This window comes from Camelina sativa, chromosome 13 (genome assembly GCF_030686135.1).
Source record: "Camelina sativa cultivar CO46 ecotype springtype chromosome 13, ASM3068613v1".
Taxonomy (NCBI): Eukaryota; Viridiplantae; Streptophyta; class Magnoliopsida; order Brassicales; family Brassicaceae; genus Camelina; species Camelina sativa.
In genome coordinates, this window is record NC_141892.1 from 17331666 (window position 1) to 17352128 (window position 20463).

Consider the following 20463-nt stretch of genomic DNA (forward strand, 5'->3'; position numbering starts at 1 on the left):
GGATATGGGTCCCTCTCGTTGTGCAATACAAATTGATATCTCCAAGGCTTTTGACTCAGTTCAGTGGTCTTTCTTGCTAAATACCCTTCATGCTATGGCTTTTCCCCCGGAGTTTATCCACTGGATCACTCTGTGTGTCACCACGGCTTCGTTCTCGGTTCAAGTAAATGGGGAACTTGCAGGCTACTTTGGTAGCCAACGCGGCTTGAGGCAAGGTTGCTCCCTTTCACCTTATTTGTTTGTCATTTGTATGGAGGTTCTCTCTAGGAAACTGGACAAGGCTGGAGCTTCTAGCTACTTTGGATATCATCCTCGGTGTTGATCAATGGGCCTTACTCACCTCAGCTTTGCGGATGACTTGATGGTCCTTATGGATGGGAAGGTTAGATCAATTGATGGTATCATCAAGGTGTTTGAGGAGTTTGCTAAAGCCTCAGGTCTCAGGATCAGTCTTGAGAATTCCTCACTATATTTAGCAGGTATCACAGAGGCGGTCCTCCATGATATTTGTGCTCGGTTTCCTTTTGCGATGGGTCAACTCTCGGTCCGATACTTGGGACTACCATTGCTCACAAAGCGATTCGTTGTAGCTCATTATCAACCTTTACTGGTTCAAATCAGGAAACGGATAGGCACTTGGACTTCACGCTCTTTATCTTTTGTGGGGAGGTTAAACTTGATCAGCTCAGTCCTTTGGAGCATTACAAATTTCTGGATGGCGGCATTTCGCCTCCCGCGAGACTGTATCAGGGAAATTGATAAGCTTTGCTCTGCTTTCCTTTGGTCTGGTCCAGAGTTAAATACGCATAAGACAAAAGTGGCTTGGGTGGATGTTCGTAAGCCGAAGGACGAGGGCGGTTTGGGTCTTTGATCTTTACAAGAGGCTAATAATGTTTGTTGTTTGAAGCTAATCTGGAGAATTATTTCGCATATCTCCTCCCTTTGGGTTACTTGGGTGTCGGTTAATTTGCTCAAGGGGGTATCTTTCTGGTCTGTTAGTGGGACAGTTTCTGCAGGGTCGTGGATTTGGCGTAAATTGTTAAAATACAGGACAGTCGCAAGGGAAATCTGTAAGTGTGACGTGGGGAATGGGTTGCGGACCTCTTTCTGGTTCGATAAGTGGTCTCCGTTGGGATGTATTATGGACCGAATAGGGCGTCATGGAATTCTTGCCCTTGGTATTCAACAATCTGCTACCTTGGCTGAGGTTTGGTGTCATCGACGTGTGCGCCGCCATCGGGAGTCTGAGCTAAATCTCATTGAGAGTGCTTTAGCTCAGCAGCTGCAACGTCGGGAAAATTCTAGGCCAGATGCAGTGTTGTGGAGAAGCAAGGGGGACTCTTTCTTCTACACTTTCTCTGCCAAGGACACTTGGCACCACACTCGCATTGTTTCACCTCAGCTACCATGGCACACAGTTGTTTGGTTTCCTCATGGCTTGCCATGCGGAACCGCCTCTCCTTTTGCACTTGGCTTGCCATGCGGAACCGCCTCTCGACTGTTGATCGGATGATGCTATGGCATATGGGTCCACCTAGGTTGTGTGTTCTGTGTTCTCACCACTCGAAGACTCGAGATCATCTGTTTTTCAGCTGTAGCTATTATGCAGAAGTTTGGTCAGGCCTTGCTCTTTCTCTTCTTCCTCGTGGCTTTTCTACGGATTGGGGAGTGGTTACAAATCTTCTCACACAGCCTGCCAATGATCGGATTACGTCTTTTTTGGTTCGCTATTGCTTTCAGATTTGTGTCTACTCTCTCTGGAGAGAGAGGAATGAGAGAAGGCATGGCACATCCGCCATCCCAGCAACTCAGCTCCTAGCTTTGCTGGACAGACAGGTTCGTAATAAGCTCCTAGCAATTCAGAGGGAGGGGGACATGTGGTATGCAGCGGCTCTACGAGTTTGGCTAACATCTAGAGGATATTAGGACCTTTGGAAACTCTGTAACAATTTGAATGTTTTGCTATTTTTTTATTCTCTTAGATTTTCAGAACGAATTAGACCGGTTGTAAAGAGAACGTTATTTTTCTTGAATTAATTTAACATCATATTCAAAAAAAAAATTGCATCGATAATAAATTCGTCTCATAATGGTCACAATTTTGCGACTACTTTGTGATGAAGAGAGTCGCCCAAACGTCGCATATTGAGGACTTATTTGCGTCCACATTTTGTACCCCTACATAGTAACAAATACGTCACAAATTGCAACGATATTGTGACTGATATCTCAAGACTTTGCGACTAACACCTGATTTAGCTACACTTTTAAGACTGTTTAGTCACTCTCTATATTTTTTATTTTGAAATTTCACATTTGAGATTTATTTACATGTTTAGGTTGAAGTTTATGCTTTGTTTTGCTCAACTTATCAATAATAATTTTCTCAAAGTATTAAATTTCCATGACTATAAACTAAAACATCCATAAGTTCAGAATTTATCTTAAGTGTTACATGTTCTTTTATATGAGAAATGTGTTGCATTGAAGAAAAATTCAAAACTAAGTGAAGTAAACATTGTTTTACTAAATCTTACTATTACATGTACTTTATACTACTAATATGAGTTCTCTATAGTGATTTATATCAGCAGTTTTGTTCATAATGTGTAGAATTCAAGATTTTTATTTTGTGACGTATATATGGTAGTCTTAAAATGGTCACATATTGCGACTGATTTGCCACTATATTACGACTATCTCTATTTGTCACTCTTTTGCTACCAATTAGAAACCTGTTTTGCAACGATATTGTGACTGATATCTGAAGACTTTGCGACTAACACCTCATTTAGATACACTTTTAAAACTGTTTTTAAGAAGACTGATTTAGCTACACTTTAGCTCACTTAATCGCAATTAGTACTCTTATTATGAACTTATCAATCTTCTCAAAGATACTAATTTTTAGGAATCGATATTTCTTTGTAAGTCAATGAATTTTTCAATCTGATTATCTGTCTGTAATATCTGGGTTTATAAAGTCTGTAGCTTTTTGTAATAAAAATTATTACAAAATACAAAATAAGAATAAAAAGCTAGTTGTATTTTTGAATAAGAATTTAGGGTTTATGGTTTGGGACTTAAGGTATAAGAGTATATAGGGTTTGAAGTATATATAAATCTACTTATAATATATATACAAATACTAAACTCTTAATTGTAAATTATTAAATTTTCTACTTATAATAACAATAAAAATATAGAAACTATTATTGTTTTATATTGTTTTATTACAAAATAGAAATAAGAATGAAAGCAATATAGTCTTTGATGTTAGGGTATAGGGTATAAGGGTTGTGATTTAGGGTATAGGGTTTGAAACTAACCATAAACACTAAATTTTGAATTGTAAATTATCTTACACCAAAAATTAATCTAGAATTTAAAAAAATATATATTTCAAGTATTACAAAATTTAAAATGTAAATAGAAAAGCTAATTTCTGATTGGTTAATCCATAGAGTTAAGGATCACCCCTTATTAAATACACACCGTTGATTGTATTAAAATCAATGGACTACCTTACTTCCTTCTTTATGACACTTCCCTTCGCTGTCTTACGCTCCTCTTTTCTCTTTTTTTGTGTGTAAGAGAAACTCTTCCTCTTCTCTTCCTCGATAGTTTCTCTCTATGTCCACGATTTTTCATTAGCTTGTCTTCTTCGCCGCATCGATTTTATCAGCCAATTTCCCCATCAGTATAGATGCAACCAAAGACCAAACCCAAGGAAAAATCGGATCATTCGTAGAAATTGGAGGAAGTAAAATCACAATACCACCACCGAAACTTGCTTGTTCATCAGAATCAAACACACTCAATTTTGTGATTGATTTTGGTTTCCGTTTGTTTTTCCCAGGGACATATGCTGGTTCGCTTTCTGGGGTTATAGCCAAAAGTATTTTTAATTTGGCTTCTCCCCTTCTCTTCAGGTCAGATTTGTTTTGTTCTAGCTTTTGTTCTTGTGATATTCGGTTAGGTTAATGACTTGAATCTTCTGCTAATTTTTCCTGTCTCGTTTAGGTTATTGATTAAGATCTAAGATGAGATTTAGTATGGCTTTTCTCAGATTGATTTTGAATCTGATTTATGTGTGTGTTTGGAGCAAGTGATTAGAGTAACTGAAACGGAGACATCACATGTATATAACTCAGTTTTCTTCATCGCTTGTGAAGTTCTTGGTTCCTCTTCCTCTGATCCTTCTAATAGATTGTGTTTGGTATTTGTTTTTTTTATTTATGTTGTTGTTTGATGGTGAACTTTGCAGAGAAAAACCTCAGCTGCTGATTCTGGGACCATATGTATGTCTGCTTATGATATTTCGGTTTCTTGATTTCAGGTTGTTCAACAAAATACTGCTTCTTGCTTGTGTTTGACAACTGTCAAGAAGGAAGACAAGCTTGAGTTCACTGAGGCATGGCAATTGTTATTGGTCTCTGCATATGCGTTATATGACTCTATGAAGAAATAGAGAGTTCACACAAAGCCAAAAAGCACTAAGGTGTTCTGCTGATGGAATGGCGTTGGCTGTTAAATAGTATGAATTGGAGATATACTAGAGTTGTATTTCCTCTCATTTAGGATGATCTTTTGTGTTTAAACTCTTTTAGGAAGATATTATGGTATGATTAGGATGATGTTATGACTAGTATTTTTAATCATCATTTTCTTATTAAATAATAGCATTTTAAATTGGAAATTAACCAATATCAAACATGTGACTAGTTTGTGACCAAACTAAATAACAAACATGTGACCAAACAAAATAACAAACAAAAACTCCAAATTCATACTATTGTATTTAAGCCCAAAATTGTCCTGCTATAGGACTCTAAATATGGTTACAAAACAGTCCGTAAGTAAACTTGGTTGCATTTCAGTAGGAAATATGCAACTCCAGCTACAGTCACTTAACAGTCGCTTATATACGACTATACTTTCTAGTCGGAAATCAGTTGCAAATTAAAGACGATGTTGCGACCGTTTTATTTTGCGACCATTTTTTAATGACTCCCAAAAATGGTCGCTAAGAAGTCGCAAAACCCTTATTTGCGACTACTTAGCGACTATTATAGGAGTCGCAAACGGCGTGTTTTCTTGTAGTGAGTATAAAAACAAGGTGAAGTAGAAAGTGAAGAAGAAGTAGAAGAACAAGGATATATAAGGTAAATAGTTCACTTAATAACCAGTTGAAGAATTAAAGGAACGACGTTTCGTATTTCCAGAGAAGAAAGATGATGACATGGAATGCTGACATGGATGATGCGTCCGACGTGGTAAGTAAGCCATTAAAGAAATAATAACTCAGCCTTAATATAAGTCAGCCATGAAATAAATTATAACTCAGTCAAAACATGGATAACATTACAGTAATTAAAAAACAGAAAATGGCTGCCACATTCAGCCGCTGCGTCAACTAAAAATATGTAACTCAGCCGTATCGTTTCATAAAGCAGCCGTAGCTGGATAACATTCTAGTAATTAATCTTTTGCTTCTAAGTCAGCAGTCAAATGGCCGAGTTGTATGATAAGTCAGCCTTTCATTGCTGAGTTATAGAATTTAACCATAACTCAGCCGAAACTACATCTCATAAGTCAGCCGTTTTTCATAACTCAGCTAGCCGGAAATACGATAACTCAGCCGTGTCGTATTGATAACTCAGCCGAAATTTTGACAACTCAACCATCGGGTAATAACTCAGCCGTAAGGACGGCTGAGTTATGCTCTAACTCAGCCAAAATTTTGAAAAATCAACCATCCGGTGAAAACTCAGCCGTAACGCGTGGCTGAGTTATGCTCTAAGTCAGCCGTCCGATCTGACTCAAATGTTTTTTCCATAAATCAGCCGCAACAAACATATAACTCAGCCGTCATTACCTCTATAACGCGTTACGCCTGAGTTATTTAATATTCGTCAGCGATTTATGACGTGGCGTCTGACGTGGCAATGACATTTTTGTAATAACTTTTTTCCGGTAACGTAAAACAACGGCACATTGGGTATTTTGAAAATACCCAAAATATTCTAGTAATAAAATCTTTTTTTTGTAGATTCGGGTAATATTACCTAAAATGTATAACATCTAAGTAAATGTCCCAAAAATATATTTAGAAAAATACATATAAATTTATGAAGGATTCAATAATATTTAGGAATGACCTTTTGAAATTCAGGATGGTTTTCATACAAATAGTAGTTAAAAAGATGGGAAAGTTAGAAAAATGAGCTTTTTCCAAACATTTGGTCATCTACACCTTTTTTTGAAGATTGTCAATTGTTACAAAAATGCCCCTACTAATAGATATATTGAATTTTTTAGGAGTTTAAACCAAAAAAACAAACAGTAAACTCATGTTAGTATACAACTGTGCAAATTTTTTTTAAAAAAAAAATGTTTTGAATGTCAAAAAAACAGTTTGTAAATTGATGATTTTTGGTCTAAATTGTTCAGAAGATACTTTCTACGATTTTTTCAAGTTCTGAAACATTTAGATTATTCATTCTACAGTTTGTGCATGTTCTACGACGTTTAGACAGAAAATTTGTTCTAAAAACTTTAGAAACTGAATTTTGTATGTTCTACCAAATTAAGAATATGTATTCTACATTTTTCTTCATTCTACATCAATTCAAAATATATTTTCTACGTTTTACCTTGTATACTAAAAGAAGTAAAAGATATATCATAAACATTTTAGAATTTATAATCCGTAAAACTTAGAATACTCTAGAAATAGAAAGAAAATAAACTAAATAAGGAAAGTGAATATTTTTTGAATAATCGTAATTTATGGTTACGATTCTGTATTTATTGTTTAGATATGTTCTAATATATATTAGAATGTGTATTTTAAATTATTTAGAAGAAAGACAAAAATAGGAAAACTTGACATTCGACATAACTTATGATATCGTGATCGGTTATTTACCATCTCTTCCACCTTCCACGAAAATTTCACTTAACTGTTTATGATGCAAATCTACGTTACTCCAGACTTCTCCAGACTTGTCTACAGACTTCACCAGACCTCTCCAAAGTTTTCCAGACTTGTGTACAGATTTCACCAGACTTCTCCAGACTTGTCTACAGACTTCTACAGACTTGTCTACAGACTTCACCAGACCTCACCATCAATGAATTTCTTAACTGTTTAAGACTCTTTGTGTTGTTTGTTTGTTTCAAATATAACACCATCAAGAAATTTCAAAACACATGAGTATCTATGTTGTGATTCAGAAATTTAAAAATAAATCAGACCTTATGTACTCATCAACCATTATAAACACAAAATTCATTAGAATATCAATAAAAATAAAAGTGATACAACTAATGAAAAATAAAAGTGTAAAGACACTAAAAAAATTAGCCAAGGTCTACAAACTCATAAGCATATACTGGAGGCTCATAAGTTTTCATTCGATTAACTAGCATATGATCCTTTGCTCCTATCCAAAGATCGACTGCCAACTTCAAACGAGCAAATTTGAGCGATTTAATTTAGGTGCCATAAGCCGCTTAGGATACTTGATTTCCATCCCTGCCGAATAAAATAAAAGAAGAGTTAGTATGAATTAGCCACAACTGAAATAAATCATACAAAAATCAACAAAGATATTAGAAAATTAAATACTAAAGATTACTAAAAGTATGATTTAAGAACAAGAAAACTCTGATTATTAATCATTTAGATGCAAAACAGGAATTTAAAGACAAAAATACACTAACGAATTGAAAATTAAACAAAAATTAGACTTAAGGATCTTAGTTTAATCTTAGAAAATGATAACTTTCATATAAGATATACACTTGTTTTGGTTTCTTCTATGCATACACAACCACATACTACAATAGTAGGAGGATCCAAGCCTAAGAAAAAGCTACTAACTTTGATGTCAGATTCTAACGTAGAACATATACCGCAGGAATGGTAACCACCTTCCAAACTCAGATTTCAAGATCCAAAATCATAAAATTTATGAACTCCAATACTAATATTCAGCTCTAGAACAACCATTATATACAACAAAGCCTAATAGCTTCCAATTCATGAGCATACGAATGGAAGAAGCCATCATAAAAACACTCCGGTTTTAAAAACACATGATTTGTACACAGAAAATACGGAAAAAAAAAACAGAGCGACGAAACTAAATGTTGCGATTTGGGAGTGTGTTAGTTCAGGTTTGTACATGAACGTAATCTACGAGTGGGCAAGAAACAACTCTTTTAATCACGAAATCATAATAATTAACATGCAAAAATTGAAATCGAATAAGAAAAAATTGGGTTGAAATCTGGATTGAAATGGAGTGAACAAATTGACATAATCTCAAGAAATGAACACAACATAACAATCAACATGCAAAAAAATCCAGAAATCTACATACCTAATTCATGGAGAGATGGAGCAATGGTGAAGATGGAGATGTGGTGAGATGGTGAAGACGGTGAAGAAGGAGAGACGGCGGAGGATGGTGATGGAGAGACACGACAAAATACGGTGACGATGGAGAGACGACGGAAGATGGTGACGATGGAGAGAGACGCCGGTGGCTAAGGAGAAGATGAACGGCATTGAGGTTAAAGATGGAGGAGAGACGACGGTGAAAAGTTAAGGGTATTTTTTTGCCTACCCAAATTTTTTAATATTTTTCATAGACACCCAATATCCCAGATAGTTTCCTAATTTGATTTAATTAAAATCTATAAATTAAATATGAATTTGTAATTGATATACAAATTTAATATGAATATATAATTGAGGGTATTATTGGCTTTTAATTACATTCTAAAACCTATTTAACCAAACTTTTTAAAAAAAGTTTAGATGGACAAAGTTTTTTAAAAGCTCATTTTTTTCTAATTTTCCATAAAAAGATTACATCTTTAAAGTGTTCTTGCTTAAATTCAGGATGGTTTAAACATGTTTTGTGCTCTGCCATGGAACATCTTGTTCATCATCAACTGTTTTTCTTTGGAACAACATACTCAACTTCTTTACACCGTTTCTTTCTTTTTTGCTGAAATCAATATGTAAACAAAAAAAACCCACATTACAATGAAACACATCAAAGATATCACACACTTCTCCAACACAAGACAGAAGATAATAATATCTTGTAAAGAAACATTTCAAAGACATCACATACATAACACTAAAATACTTCATAAACTATCTAGAACGACACAAAATTATATTTGTTACTCTCATATATATATAGATAAAATATCAAGATAGACACAAAATAAAATCAAAAATCTCTCACTAAATAGAGTAATATGTGACACAATGAGGTAAAACAAAAATTAAAAAAAATTAGAAACTCATTTCTGTAGATTTAGGAAGGATTTCATAATGTTTAGGAAGACATTCTTAAAATTTAGAAAGTTTTTCCTGAATATTCATAAATCCCACAAATGGTGATGAGTGGTGACCAGAACCAGAAGATCATCCTCCATTGTACTCTGACTCATCAACACGTCTAGTCAACTCCATAACGGACGAAATATAATCCAAAGAAGCCGAATACATCAAACTCAATTACCAACTGTTTTGTTCTCAATGACAATATATCAAAAAAAAAATTGGTGTCCAAAGATGAGAAAGCACTCAAATAAACATTTCAGCTTCAAGATTACCATATTTATCCATTTCATTCACAATTGAAATACTAATACCCAACAATTAAAGCCACCACTCATGATCATATTTGATTCATTAACCAACAATTTTCAACAGTTCCAATACCCAACAATTCCCAGATGTTCAGATTTCATTCAATACCCAATATTTCATTTGTTAAAAGACAAAGCCAAATGATCTAAGCGAAGAAGAAGCTTCAAATTCTCGTACACTTCCTTTATCCAGCACTGACATCTCTATTTCTACTTTCTCTTTCACATTCAGAAGCTCTGGTGATGGTCTCAACAGCAGAGAATAAAGATCTGTAATTAGCATCGGTGAGTGGTGGCGGCAATCTCGTCGATGGTGTTCGTCATTGGCTTTTTTTTTCAACACCTTTCTTCTTTCTTCTTCCAATAATCACCACTATCCTCCTACCATTTTTTTAAATCCCCATGACAATAACAACGACAGAACTACAAATACAGATGTGAATCCAGCTGATGATGAGCCAATTAGCTAAATTTAGAAGCCATGATACAACAAATTCGCTTAATTCCTCAATTAAAGCTATAAGAATCCATGATTTTGTCGAGAATCTCAAAATCTGAGATTGAAATTGATACATAGAGAAGAAGGAGAAGCTTGGCATGAAGCTTCACCACAAGCTTTACTCTCATTGGAAGCTTCACCAGAGCTATCACGATCGTAATTTAATAAACCGATAAGTTACTAAAAATTATAATTGATTTTGTTATTTAAAATAATGATTCATTAATGATAATTTTGGAATATTTGAATATGTGTGTCAAGGTTGAAATAAAAATTTAAATCGGTGCTATTAAAGGTTATTTTTCAAAATATAATTATACAAAAAACATACCAATATATGATAATCTGCCGTAACAAAGGTATACAACATGTAAAAAAATGTTTATGATTTCTTTTTCCAAAATCGGTTTAAATTAACCGAAATTGCTGGTTTTGAAAACAGAACCGGTTTTGAAATTGAGACGAAAACTGTCTCATATCATTTTTATTTTTTTATTTTGTTTGTCGTCACTTCTTCTCATATCACTTATAAACTTCCTCTTCTCTCACATCACTTATAAACTTCACAGACCACCTCGATCTCATCGAATCAAACCTACTCCTGTCTCTCTTTATCGCTCAGGTTTTTTTTTTTTTTTCTCTCGCTCTCTATTGTTCTCCATCTGTTCTTAATGAAAAATGCAGATGTAGTTTGGGTTGTTTCGAGGATGTTTTTATGTATCTGTTGAATGAGTATTGTCTGATGTTAGGCTGCGAAAAATCGGAACTTGTGCGATTTCGTGGTTTGGTTTGGTTCTTTTATGTGGTCCCTAGATTGATCTCATTCTTGATTCTGTTTAACTCTATCCTCGTATGTGAAAAATTTGAACTTTGTTTTGTGTGTTCTAATCAAATCATTAGAAAAATGCAGATGGGTTTTGGGATCTTTTTTCATTCTTTAGATTGAGATTTCATTTATGTTTTTATGTAAATTTCGAGATATAGGGTTCTTTTTCTCCTCTTAGCTAATTGTTATGAGGTTCAGGTAATGAACTTATGTGAACTCTTGCTTTAGGTTTGATCTGATTCTTAAATTTATATATTCTCATACGTGCAAAAATATAGATTTGATTGTCTGTTGAATTGAAACTCATCATCATTGGTATTTCTTACAATGTTTAGACATTTATCGGATTTTAGGTTCTTGACTTGTTGTTTTACACTTTTGCATAGGAAAAATTAGAAAGGTTGTGAGAATGGCGGCAACAGCAGCTTCAAGCTTGCAAATTGCTGCAAGAAGGCCGAGCATTTCTTCGCCTTGCAAAGTTCTTAAAGCAGGGATCTGCATTGTCGGTGCCAATCCTGGAAACGCTTCATGGGATAAACTTAGCATCACTGGCCATTTATCGAACCTTGGATGTTTGAAAAACCACAGTGTTGTTCCAACTACTAAAAGACCCTTTTGTTTTTCCACAAAGGCGATGTCCGAGTCCAGTGAAAATAACGTTCCTGCAGGGCTTCCAATTGATTTGAGAGGTTGGCATATCTTTTTTTTTTTTTTTGTAGTCATCTTAATCATCCTGTTTTTAGCATTACTATGTTACTTAGATGCTATTACAAATTGGGATATTTGAACTAAGCAAGTTTAAATAATACAGGGAAAAGGGCTTTCATTGCTGGTATAGCTGATGATAATGGATATGGTTGGGCCATAGCAAAATCACTTGCTGCTGCTGGAGCTGAAATATTGGTTGGGACATGGGTTCCTGTAAGTGATTTCCATAATCCTTTTGTAGTCTATTGCTTTTGTTTTTCAGCTGCTTTTAGTTTAGCTCCCTTACTAATTATACTATCCTTTGAGCGGACTACTAGGCACTTAATATTTTTGAGACAAGCCTGAGACGTGGAAAGTTCGACCAGTCAAGAGTGTAAGGACTTACAAATTGTTGTAAAGACATGCATATTTGATATAATGGGACATTAATTTTTCATCCATCTATATTCAGGTTGCCAGACGGATCTCTGATGGAGATTAAGAAGGTTTATGCTTTGGATGCTGTGTTTGACAATCCTGAAGATGTGCCTGAAGATGTAAGGGGATTAAGTGCATAGCTTTCTCATCATATGGAGCCGTTAATATCAGTATTACTTCTTAAGTTCCCTACCTACTGTATGATTCATTTTCAGGTGAAAACAAATAAGCGATATGCAGGATCATCAAACTGGACCGTACAGGTACAGATTAGAGATACACAGTTGCTCCTTGATTTTACATTCCAAACATGCCAGCAATGTTTTTTACTTAGTCCATTAAAAAGTATGATCACATCTAAAGCAAGTTAAGTGTATGTTACTCATTAGTGGCTGCGACTTTTTACCTCATCTGGTTTTTGTTGCTTAAATCAGGAAGCTGCTGAATGTGTGAAAAAAGATTTTGGAAGCATCGACATTCTTGTCCATTCACTTGCAAATGGGCCAGAGGTAGAGAACTTACACGTTCTATTGATTAATTGAATACAGTAAGTGCATTGTGTACAACTTGTATCCTAATGACTGCACCTGAGGTTTAGGTTAGCAAACCTCTTCTGGAGACATCGAGGAAAGGCTATCTCGCTGCTATCTCTGCTTCAAGTTACTCCTTTGTTTCCTTGCTCAGGCATTTTCTGCCAATCATGAACCCAGGCACGTAGCATACTTTGTATGGCTCTCATTTTTAATACTTTATGTCTTCTAATTTGTTTCCCTATGATGATTCAGGAGGTGCTTCAATATCTCTTACTTACATTGCCTCTGAAAGGATCATTCCTGGGTAAGAGTTATAGTTGGCTTTACTGCTTCTGCATATAATATTCAAGAAAACATACTAATTAATGCGCACATTCAACACAACAATGGCCACAGGCCACTGAGTTTCATTTCTCACAGGCTCACAAGTATCTGTTCACTTTTGTGCAGGTATGGTGGAGGAATGAGTTCTGCCAAAGCCGCACTAGAGAGTGATACACGAGTAAGTTTGCAATTCTGTTTAGAATAGTATTCATAAACTAAATAATAGATGTGTCTTAGTCCAAACTGCGTGTTCAACATAGGTGCTTGCATATGAAGCTGGAAGGAAACAAAACGTTAGGGTCAACACCATCTCTGCCGGTAGTTCATCTTCCACTCTTGCAAGCTTAGTCGTACAAAATATTCAGGCGCTGTGATAATAACAGATTACTACTGTTTGTGTTTCAGGTCCTTTGGGAAGCCGAGCAGCAAAAGCGATCGGGTTCATAGACACCATGATTGAGTATTCCTACAATAATGGGCCTATCCAGAAAACACTGACCGCAGGTTCTTTTCCTTAAAACCGACATACTCTTGGGCATTTTAAAACTTATCTTTTTCTTATTTTCTTCGGTTTATAAATGGCTATGATGCAGATGAAGTCGGGAATGCAGCAGCCTTCTTGGCATCGCCATTGGCCTCGGCAATAACAGGTGCAACCATCTATGTGGACAATGGCTTGAATGCAATGGGCGTTGCACTGGACAGCCCGGTTTTTAAAGACCTCAACAGCAAAAATTAGTGTCCTGATCGACGACTGAACTTGACAAATTCCATTCCGTGAGCTTGCTTGGTTTTCTTTATGAGTAGTATGTACTGGCATAATAAAAATTGATTTGTGGCATTCAATTTCCTTAAAAACGGATAGTTATATTAGATTCTTTTTATTAGATCCTCTGCTACCTATTAAATCATACTCTCCATCTTATGGTTGTAGAAGTATTGTTTCCCCTAGATCTTAGATCTTTGGTAAATAGAGGGCTAATTACAAGGGTCGGCTCCAGAAAGACTATTTCCATATCACAGATCCTTGGGTTCCAGCATAAATCCCCAGACTAACACTAAGTAAGGGTTCCTTTAAGGATTATTTACTTCAAGTTAATGATCTGATTGATCGTGAGAAAAACATCTGGTGCATGGATTGGCTTGCTGGATATTTTGATCTGGTCGATGTTGATTTGATTAGAGCTCTATCTCTGCGTATTAATCAACAAGCAGATTAGCTAGGGTATATGGTTAAGTTGGCTTCTAAGAATGGTTAAGTCGACTTCTAAGAGGATTAGCTAGGGCATTTTACATGGGTTGGCTTCTAAACACGGTTTTTTCGGTTTTGGCATGTTTTGGACAAAATTGGTTCAAGTATTGTCTAAACACTCCTAATCCATCTATAACTTTTATAATTAGTCAAATATTTTGGATTGTAACACATTTTGACTCTAGAAACATGTTGATTCTAGCATTATAAACATCAAACAAGATAGGAAACACAAATATAAAGCCCTAGACATCAAAAATCAATCATCTATCTCCCTAATCTACTTAGCCTAAAGTTCTAAAAGATCTACTCACTCATCATCATGATCACACAAAGGAAATTGTTTGATCTTTGTGAAATCATGATAAGAGATTATAGCTTAAAAGATTTGAAAGAGAAATTGCTATTAAAAACTTAGAAGTACTCAATCATTCAACAAACCAAGAGTAGATGAGCTTAAGAACCCTAAGTGGCTGCTAAACAAGAGATAAACAAAAGATAAGTCTCCCCTTAATAGGGTTAGAGTATTTATAGGAAAATAAAAGAGAACCCGGGTCAACCCAAAACAAACTGGGTCAAACCCGGATCAAAACTAAAACAAGTGTGGTGTTGGCTCCAGCGGCCATGGCTGGGCCGCTTAGTGTGGCCGCTTGGCTCCATCAGCCATGGCTTGGCCGCTTGGTGTGGCCGCTTACTCTCCCTGATCTCCATCCTACTGTACTCCATCGACCATCGTTTGCTTGGGATATACCGCTTGCTTCACTCGGCCATGGTTTGGCCGCTGGACTTGGCCGTGTATATTCCCTGATCTTGACGTCTAGAAGCTCAATCGGTCATGGCTTGGCCGATGGTCTTGACTGCTTGCTTCGCTCGGCCATGGTTTGGCCATTGGTCTTGGCCGCGTGTGGCTCCTGTCTTCACTCTGGCTGTATATACGTCCACTCAAACAGGTATAACTCTTTACACGCACATCCGATTGGCCTGAAATCACCTCCATTGCAAAGCTTACGCAATTTCCAATAACGTAGATGAAGAACTCTGGAGCTAAATCCCAAGGAAAAGTCTTCATACGAGTCGATCTTTGAGGGACTGCAGACTGGTTCCGAATCATCAATCATCTTGTGTGCATCCAAATGTGTGTCTTCCATTATATTGCTAATTATTGACTTATTTGGCTCCAAAGCACACTTTCCTTGTACATCTCTACTCCAACATCTAAAATAACAAACTTGATGCAAAATGCAACCTAAACAATCTAAATGCTCATGAATAGGCACAAAACAATGAAAAATTAAACTCTAAAATTACATAAAACACAAGATATCAAATCCCCCAAACTTATCTCTTGCTATTCCTCAAGCAAGAACCAAACAAAAAGTGAGAGAGAGAGGTTTGAAAAAGGGATTCAGAGCCAAAAAGCACTAACAAAGGATTCAAACCACAATCCTTAGATGCAATTCAATGGTGCTAAGATCAATCAAAGTCCTTACAAATATTTTTCTATGCTTATCACAATGCACCACTCTAGTTCACCTTCTATCTATTGGTAAAGACTTGCAATCCTATTGAACATCTCTTTCACATTCATTAAAGTGTTTGGTGTGATCTTGCAAATGGAAAATAAATCAAGCTCAATTGGTTTAAGGGAAAGGCTTTTTATAAAGTGGTGGTTGGCAAAGATGTTTTTGGGTGGTTTACTCTCAAACAAAAAAGGAATACTAGACAGTTGTGAAACCTATCTAAGACTGAGAAAAATTTGGGCATACAAAGCTTAGCTCTTGATATTCTACCCACCTAGAAGCTTTTCTACCCTTTTCCTCATCCTTCTTTTCCTTCTTTCAAACCCAAAAACTCAACTTGACTCAACTTAAACCCCTTTTCTTCTTTACTTATGGTCTTAATCTTTTGAATATCTCTAAGGCTTCACTTTAAACCTAAGCTCTTTTTTTTTTTACTTCTTTGAAACTTCTTTTGATGAACTCCCATTCTTACAACACTATGCTTTAGCATTCTTTTTTTATAAAACTTTTCTAGGAGACATCAGCTAGACTTTTCTTTCTCTTTTTCTTCTTAAGAGACTTAGAGCTTTTAACCAAACTTAATCGTAGAGATAAATCTTTTCTTTTCTTTTGACCAAGTAATTCTTTCCTTTTTCCCCCTTAATCTCTCTTGATTCCAAACCTTTACCCAAATCAAAATTCTAACTACCTATCTCTTTCAAAACCAGTCATACTACCTAGTTCTAAAGATTCTAAACCTAGATAAAACAAGAGCTAGTTCTTTGTCCTTCTCAATACTCTCAAGATTTCACAACCTATAGCATTATCAACAAGAGGCCTCACTCAACAAATCAATACAAGGCTTGAAAGAAAAGGTTGGGGTTCAAAGGTATGGCAAGAGATTGGGTTAAATAAAATAGAGTGGCAAATAGAGATTGTTAACCCAAATGAAAGTTCCGTGACCTAGCATTCATAGTCCATAAGTAAGATAATTCAAAGATCAAATTAAAGTCCAAATAATATAGAGATGCTGCAATGATCATGCAAGCTTTACACTAGAAGAAAATGCTTTCAAGTGACACAATGCTTTAAGCTTAGACTCTTAATTTTTTCCCAAAGATTAAGCAAGCACCAATAAACTATAAATGAAAGTTGTGGGTTCAATCCTAAGTCTCTAATTCTAACAAGGTAGCTTCATTATTATCCCAAATGCAAATGCAAATGCATACTATATGCTTCTAGACTCAATCCTAAACACATAAATGAATATGCAAAACTACATGCATTTGTTTTTGGTTTTTGAAAATTTTCATTTTTTTTTTATTTTTCTCAAAACATAGCTATTAACAATGCATCACACAAAAAATGAAAATCAAAACAAAACACAATGTTAGATGGTTAGTCTCTCCCCCAAACTTAATTCACACTGTCTCGGTGTGAGAAAAGTCCAAGAGAAAGACTAACAAAAATAAAGAAAACAAGACTCAAATGATATATACAATGGAAAGATAGGACCATACCTTGGCCCTAGTTGTGAACCTTAGGGAATGGAGTGAGAGGAGGAGCTTTAGTGCTCCCTTGAGATGCTGTTGAATTGGTGGAAAAGAGAGTGGAGGTTGATAGTGATGACTCTTGAGATAAGGTCATGAAGCTTATCTTTGTCATATGAGAACTTGGGATCTAGCTTGTCTTTAACACTTGAAAAGGGTGAAGAAGGACTGTTGTGCTCACTTTGTACTCTATTGCTTCATCAACAAGCCCCAAGGGATGCAAACATAAAGTCATAGGAGATGAAACAATGGTGGGAGGGTGGACTTGTTTCTTCTTCCTCTTCTTCTTGTCAACAACTTTTGTTGCTTGACCCAAATCCCCTTCTCTTGAATCTCTTTTGAGGTCATCAAATAAAGAGTCCAAACACCTACCATCCTTAATGTCCTCATCAAGCTTTGTAGTCTCTTTAATCCCCACTTTATCAACTTGGAGCTCTTTATGTTGATCATTCAAGTCTCTATGATCTTCCTTAGTTGCCACTTCTTCACTAGTGATTGTTCTACAAAACATTGTAGATGAAGGTTTGATAGGATATGATGTGTTGGGATTCACTTGAAGAAGAGTTACTTTCTTATTTGTGAAATCAATGATTGCCCCCACAGTGTTGATAAAGGGAGTTCCTAGTATGAGAGGGAGCTTGTTGGTTTCTTTCATCTTAACTACCATGAAGTCTGTTGGAACTGTGCAATCACCAAACTTGAGTGGATAGTTCTCAATCAAACCAAGTGGAGATTTTGAGGAAGCATCTCCAAACATGATGGAAGAAGAGGGCTCCTTCATGTCTTTGATCCCAAGACTCTTTACCATCTCAAGTGACATCACATTAACACTTGTTCCTGAATCACATAAGGCATCATCAAGTTGTAAAACACCAAGTGAGCAAGGTATAGTAAATCTGCCTGGATCTTCAAGCTTGGAAAGTGTTTTTGGTTCAAGCTGTTGCTCCCTTGGTGAATCAAAGATTCCCATGATTTCGTCCACCTTCTCCTTGTTTGCTAGAATAGCTTTGATGAACACTATATGGAGAGGAACTTGAGACAAGCTATCCACATAAGGCAAAGGTGCTCCAACTCTACTCATATTAGCTTTAAATCCTGAGAGCACTTTCTTCTTAGCCTTTATAAGAACCCTTTGTGGAAATGGAAGTGGAGGAATATAAAGAGGAAGAGCAACACTTGGTGCATCATTCGTTTTAACCTCCTTGGTGACTATCTCATTACCCTTTGATCCTTTCTCAGTTTTCTCAACTTTAGCAACCACCAAACTCTCAACAGTAGAACTATATAGAAGAGCTGAGATCTCTTCAATAGACCTTTCATTCTCATCAGCATGGTGATCCAATTTTGATTTTTCGAAACTCATACTAGTAACCCTGTTCACTTCATCCTTGAAGATGGCATTGCAAAACTCCTTTGGGTTTGGTTCCGGTTTTCCTGGTAGAGAACCCATTTGTCTTGTTGAAGAGGAAGAAGCTTGTCCCTGGACCTGTGTTTGTAACCTCTCAATCTTGGCATTTAACTCACCAGATACATTCTCAACTTTGTTGTGCATGTTCTTCATTTGTGTGGCAAGTTCAATGGCACTTCTCCCTTGGCCTTCTAGGATTTGTTTAAGTAGATCAGGTGTGTCATCTAGTTGACCTTGAGGGTGTGGTGCATTCATTTGTTGATGAGGTTGGGAATATGTTTGAGGCTTGGCTTGGTAGTTCCCTTGAGGTTTAGGCTGATAGTTGGGTTGAGAAGGAAAACCAGCAGGTTTTTGTGGTGGATAAGTCTGATCTTGTGGGTTCTCCACATTGCTGCTGCGGTAAGAGAGGTTTGGGTGGTTGTGGTAATTAGGATAGAACTTGTTATATCCCTGGCCACCAACATAATTGACTTCTTCTTGTCTCTCAACACAAGCTTCCATACCTTCTTGATAACCTTGATAAAGTTCACACTCATTGACAAACTGATCTGGCTTTTGATTTGCAAGAATCATCTTATCCATTTTATCATTCAATGCTTTGGTCTCCTTGCGGTGCTGCTCATTCATATCAGTATAGTCCCTTGGAGTTCTATCATAAGCCTCTCCATAGTTCCCATCACTTCGAGCAAGATTCTCAACCAACAACATTTATTGTTCTGCATTTTGGCTCAAGAAGTTTCCATTGCTTGCTGTATCAAGAAGCATTCTATACTTAGGCAAGACTCCTCTATAGAGTGTACTCAACTGTGACTCTTTGGAGAAACCATGATGTGGACATTGAGAGATGTACCCCTTGAATCTTTCCCATGCTTCACAAAAACTCTCATTTCTCTTTTGAGCAAAGCTTGATATCTCATTCCTTAGTCTTGCTGTTCTTGTAGTAGAGAAGAATTTGGAGAGGAAAGCCTTCTTACATTGATCCCAGGAGGTAATGGTGTTGTGAGGCAGATTTTTTTCCCAAATGTGAGCCTTGTCACCAAGAGAGAATGGGAAGAGGTGTAGCTTGAAGGCATCTTCAGATATACCATTGACCTTTACAGACCCACAAAACCTATCAAATTGATCCAAGTGATCAAGGGGGTCTTCCATTGCCAAACCATGAAATTTTGATCCTTGCAACATGTTGATAGGACTGGCTTTGATCTCAAAGTGATTGTTCTCAACTGGTGGAGCTCTAATACCAGTGCAATGTCCATTGACATTTGGTGCATCATAAGCTTTAATGAGAGGAGATTGTCTTGGTACATGGTGTGGAACTCTATCATCATTGGACTGGTCATTTCCATTATGACCAGCAGGAGGAGGAGGGTTGTTGTCCATAGCTTGTCTTGCTAACCGGCGATTCTTTCGCTCAAAACGGTAGATGTCGTCAACCCGCTCAATCAAGTGTGCGTGGCCTTGACTTCTCAGGTTCATACACTTTGCAAAAGAGAATTCAAAACACCAAAGCAGACCAAGTAAGTAACAATGTAGAGTAAATGAATAGGCTCAAGCAAAGTTGAAATCCTAATGGTAAAATTGAATGCAAATGGGCAACAACGCCAAATTGATGTAGTACTTTTACTTCAATTAAATTATCAATCCACAATCTCCATTAATCAACTTACTAAGATTACACAAAGATGCTTAATCTATTCTTAAACAGGAATTGATTCTTCGTAACAATCTTAACTAACTAACTGATTCAAAGATAGAAAACAAGCCAAATC

At 36.3% G+C, this 20463-nt stretch overlaps 1 protein-coding gene, 1 long non-coding RNA gene and 1 other non-coding gene across 4 annotated transcripts; all 3 read left to right on the plus strand.

Annotated features, from left to right (window-relative positions):
• The first annotated feature begins 3619 nt into the window (after window positions 1–3619).
• Window positions 3620–4703, plus strand: LOC147929680 (uncharacterized). Its single transcript, XR_015577559.1, has 3 exons — window positions 3620–3763; window positions 3860–3932; window positions 4340–4703. It is a non-coding gene; the product is annotated as an uncharacterized LOC147929680 (long non-coding RNA).
• A 4940-nt stretch (window positions 4704–9643) lies between these two features.
• Window positions 9644–13872, plus strand: LOC147929681 (enoyl-[acyl-carrier-protein] reductase [NADH], chloroplastic-like). Of its 2 annotated transcripts, none has more exons than XM_087480472.1 (13): window positions 9644–10799; window positions 11390–11692; window positions 11815–11924; window positions 12029–12084; window positions 12163–12247; window positions 12344–12391; window positions 12563–12637; window positions 12727–12838; window positions 12914–12965; window positions 13112–13163; window positions 13246–13303; window positions 13391–13489; window positions 13579–13872. In XM_087480472.1, the coding sequence occupies exons 2-13, from the start codon at window positions 11413–11415 to the stop codon at window positions 13722–13724; spliced, it is 1173 nt and encodes a 390-aa protein (XP_087336598.1). In that variant the 5' UTR covers window positions 9644–10799; window positions 11390–11412; the 3' UTR covers window positions 13725–13872. The 2 variants fall into 2 exon arrangements, with proteins under 2 accessions (XP_087336598.1, XP_087336599.1); XM_087480473.1 differs by having other exon boundaries at window positions 10673–10799; window positions 11400–11692.
• Window positions 13873–19514: 5642 nt separating this feature from the next.
• On the plus strand, window positions 19515–19621 carry LOC147929682 (small nucleolar RNA R71). Its single transcript, XR_015578980.1, has one exon. It is a non-coding gene; the product is annotated as a small nucleolar RNA R71 (small nucleolar RNA).
• Window positions 19622–20463: the final 842 nt, after the last annotated feature.

What these genes read in the sequence shown, in the direction of transcription:
- LOC147929681 (XM_087480472.1), top strand. Translation starts at nt 11,413, where the DNA reads ATGGCGGCAACAGCAGCTTCAAGCTTGCAAATTGCTGCAAGAAGGCCG. An exon ending in CTGAAGATGTGCCTGAAGAT is followed by an intron (nt 12,248 to 12,343) that starts GTAAGGGGATTA and finishes ATTCATTTTCAG; the next exon opens with GTGAAAACAAATAAGCGATA. An exon ending in TCTGCCAATCATGAACCCAG is followed by an intron (nt 12,839 to 12,913) that starts GCACGTAGCATA and finishes ATGATGATTCAG; the next exon opens with GAGGTGCTTCAATATCTCTT.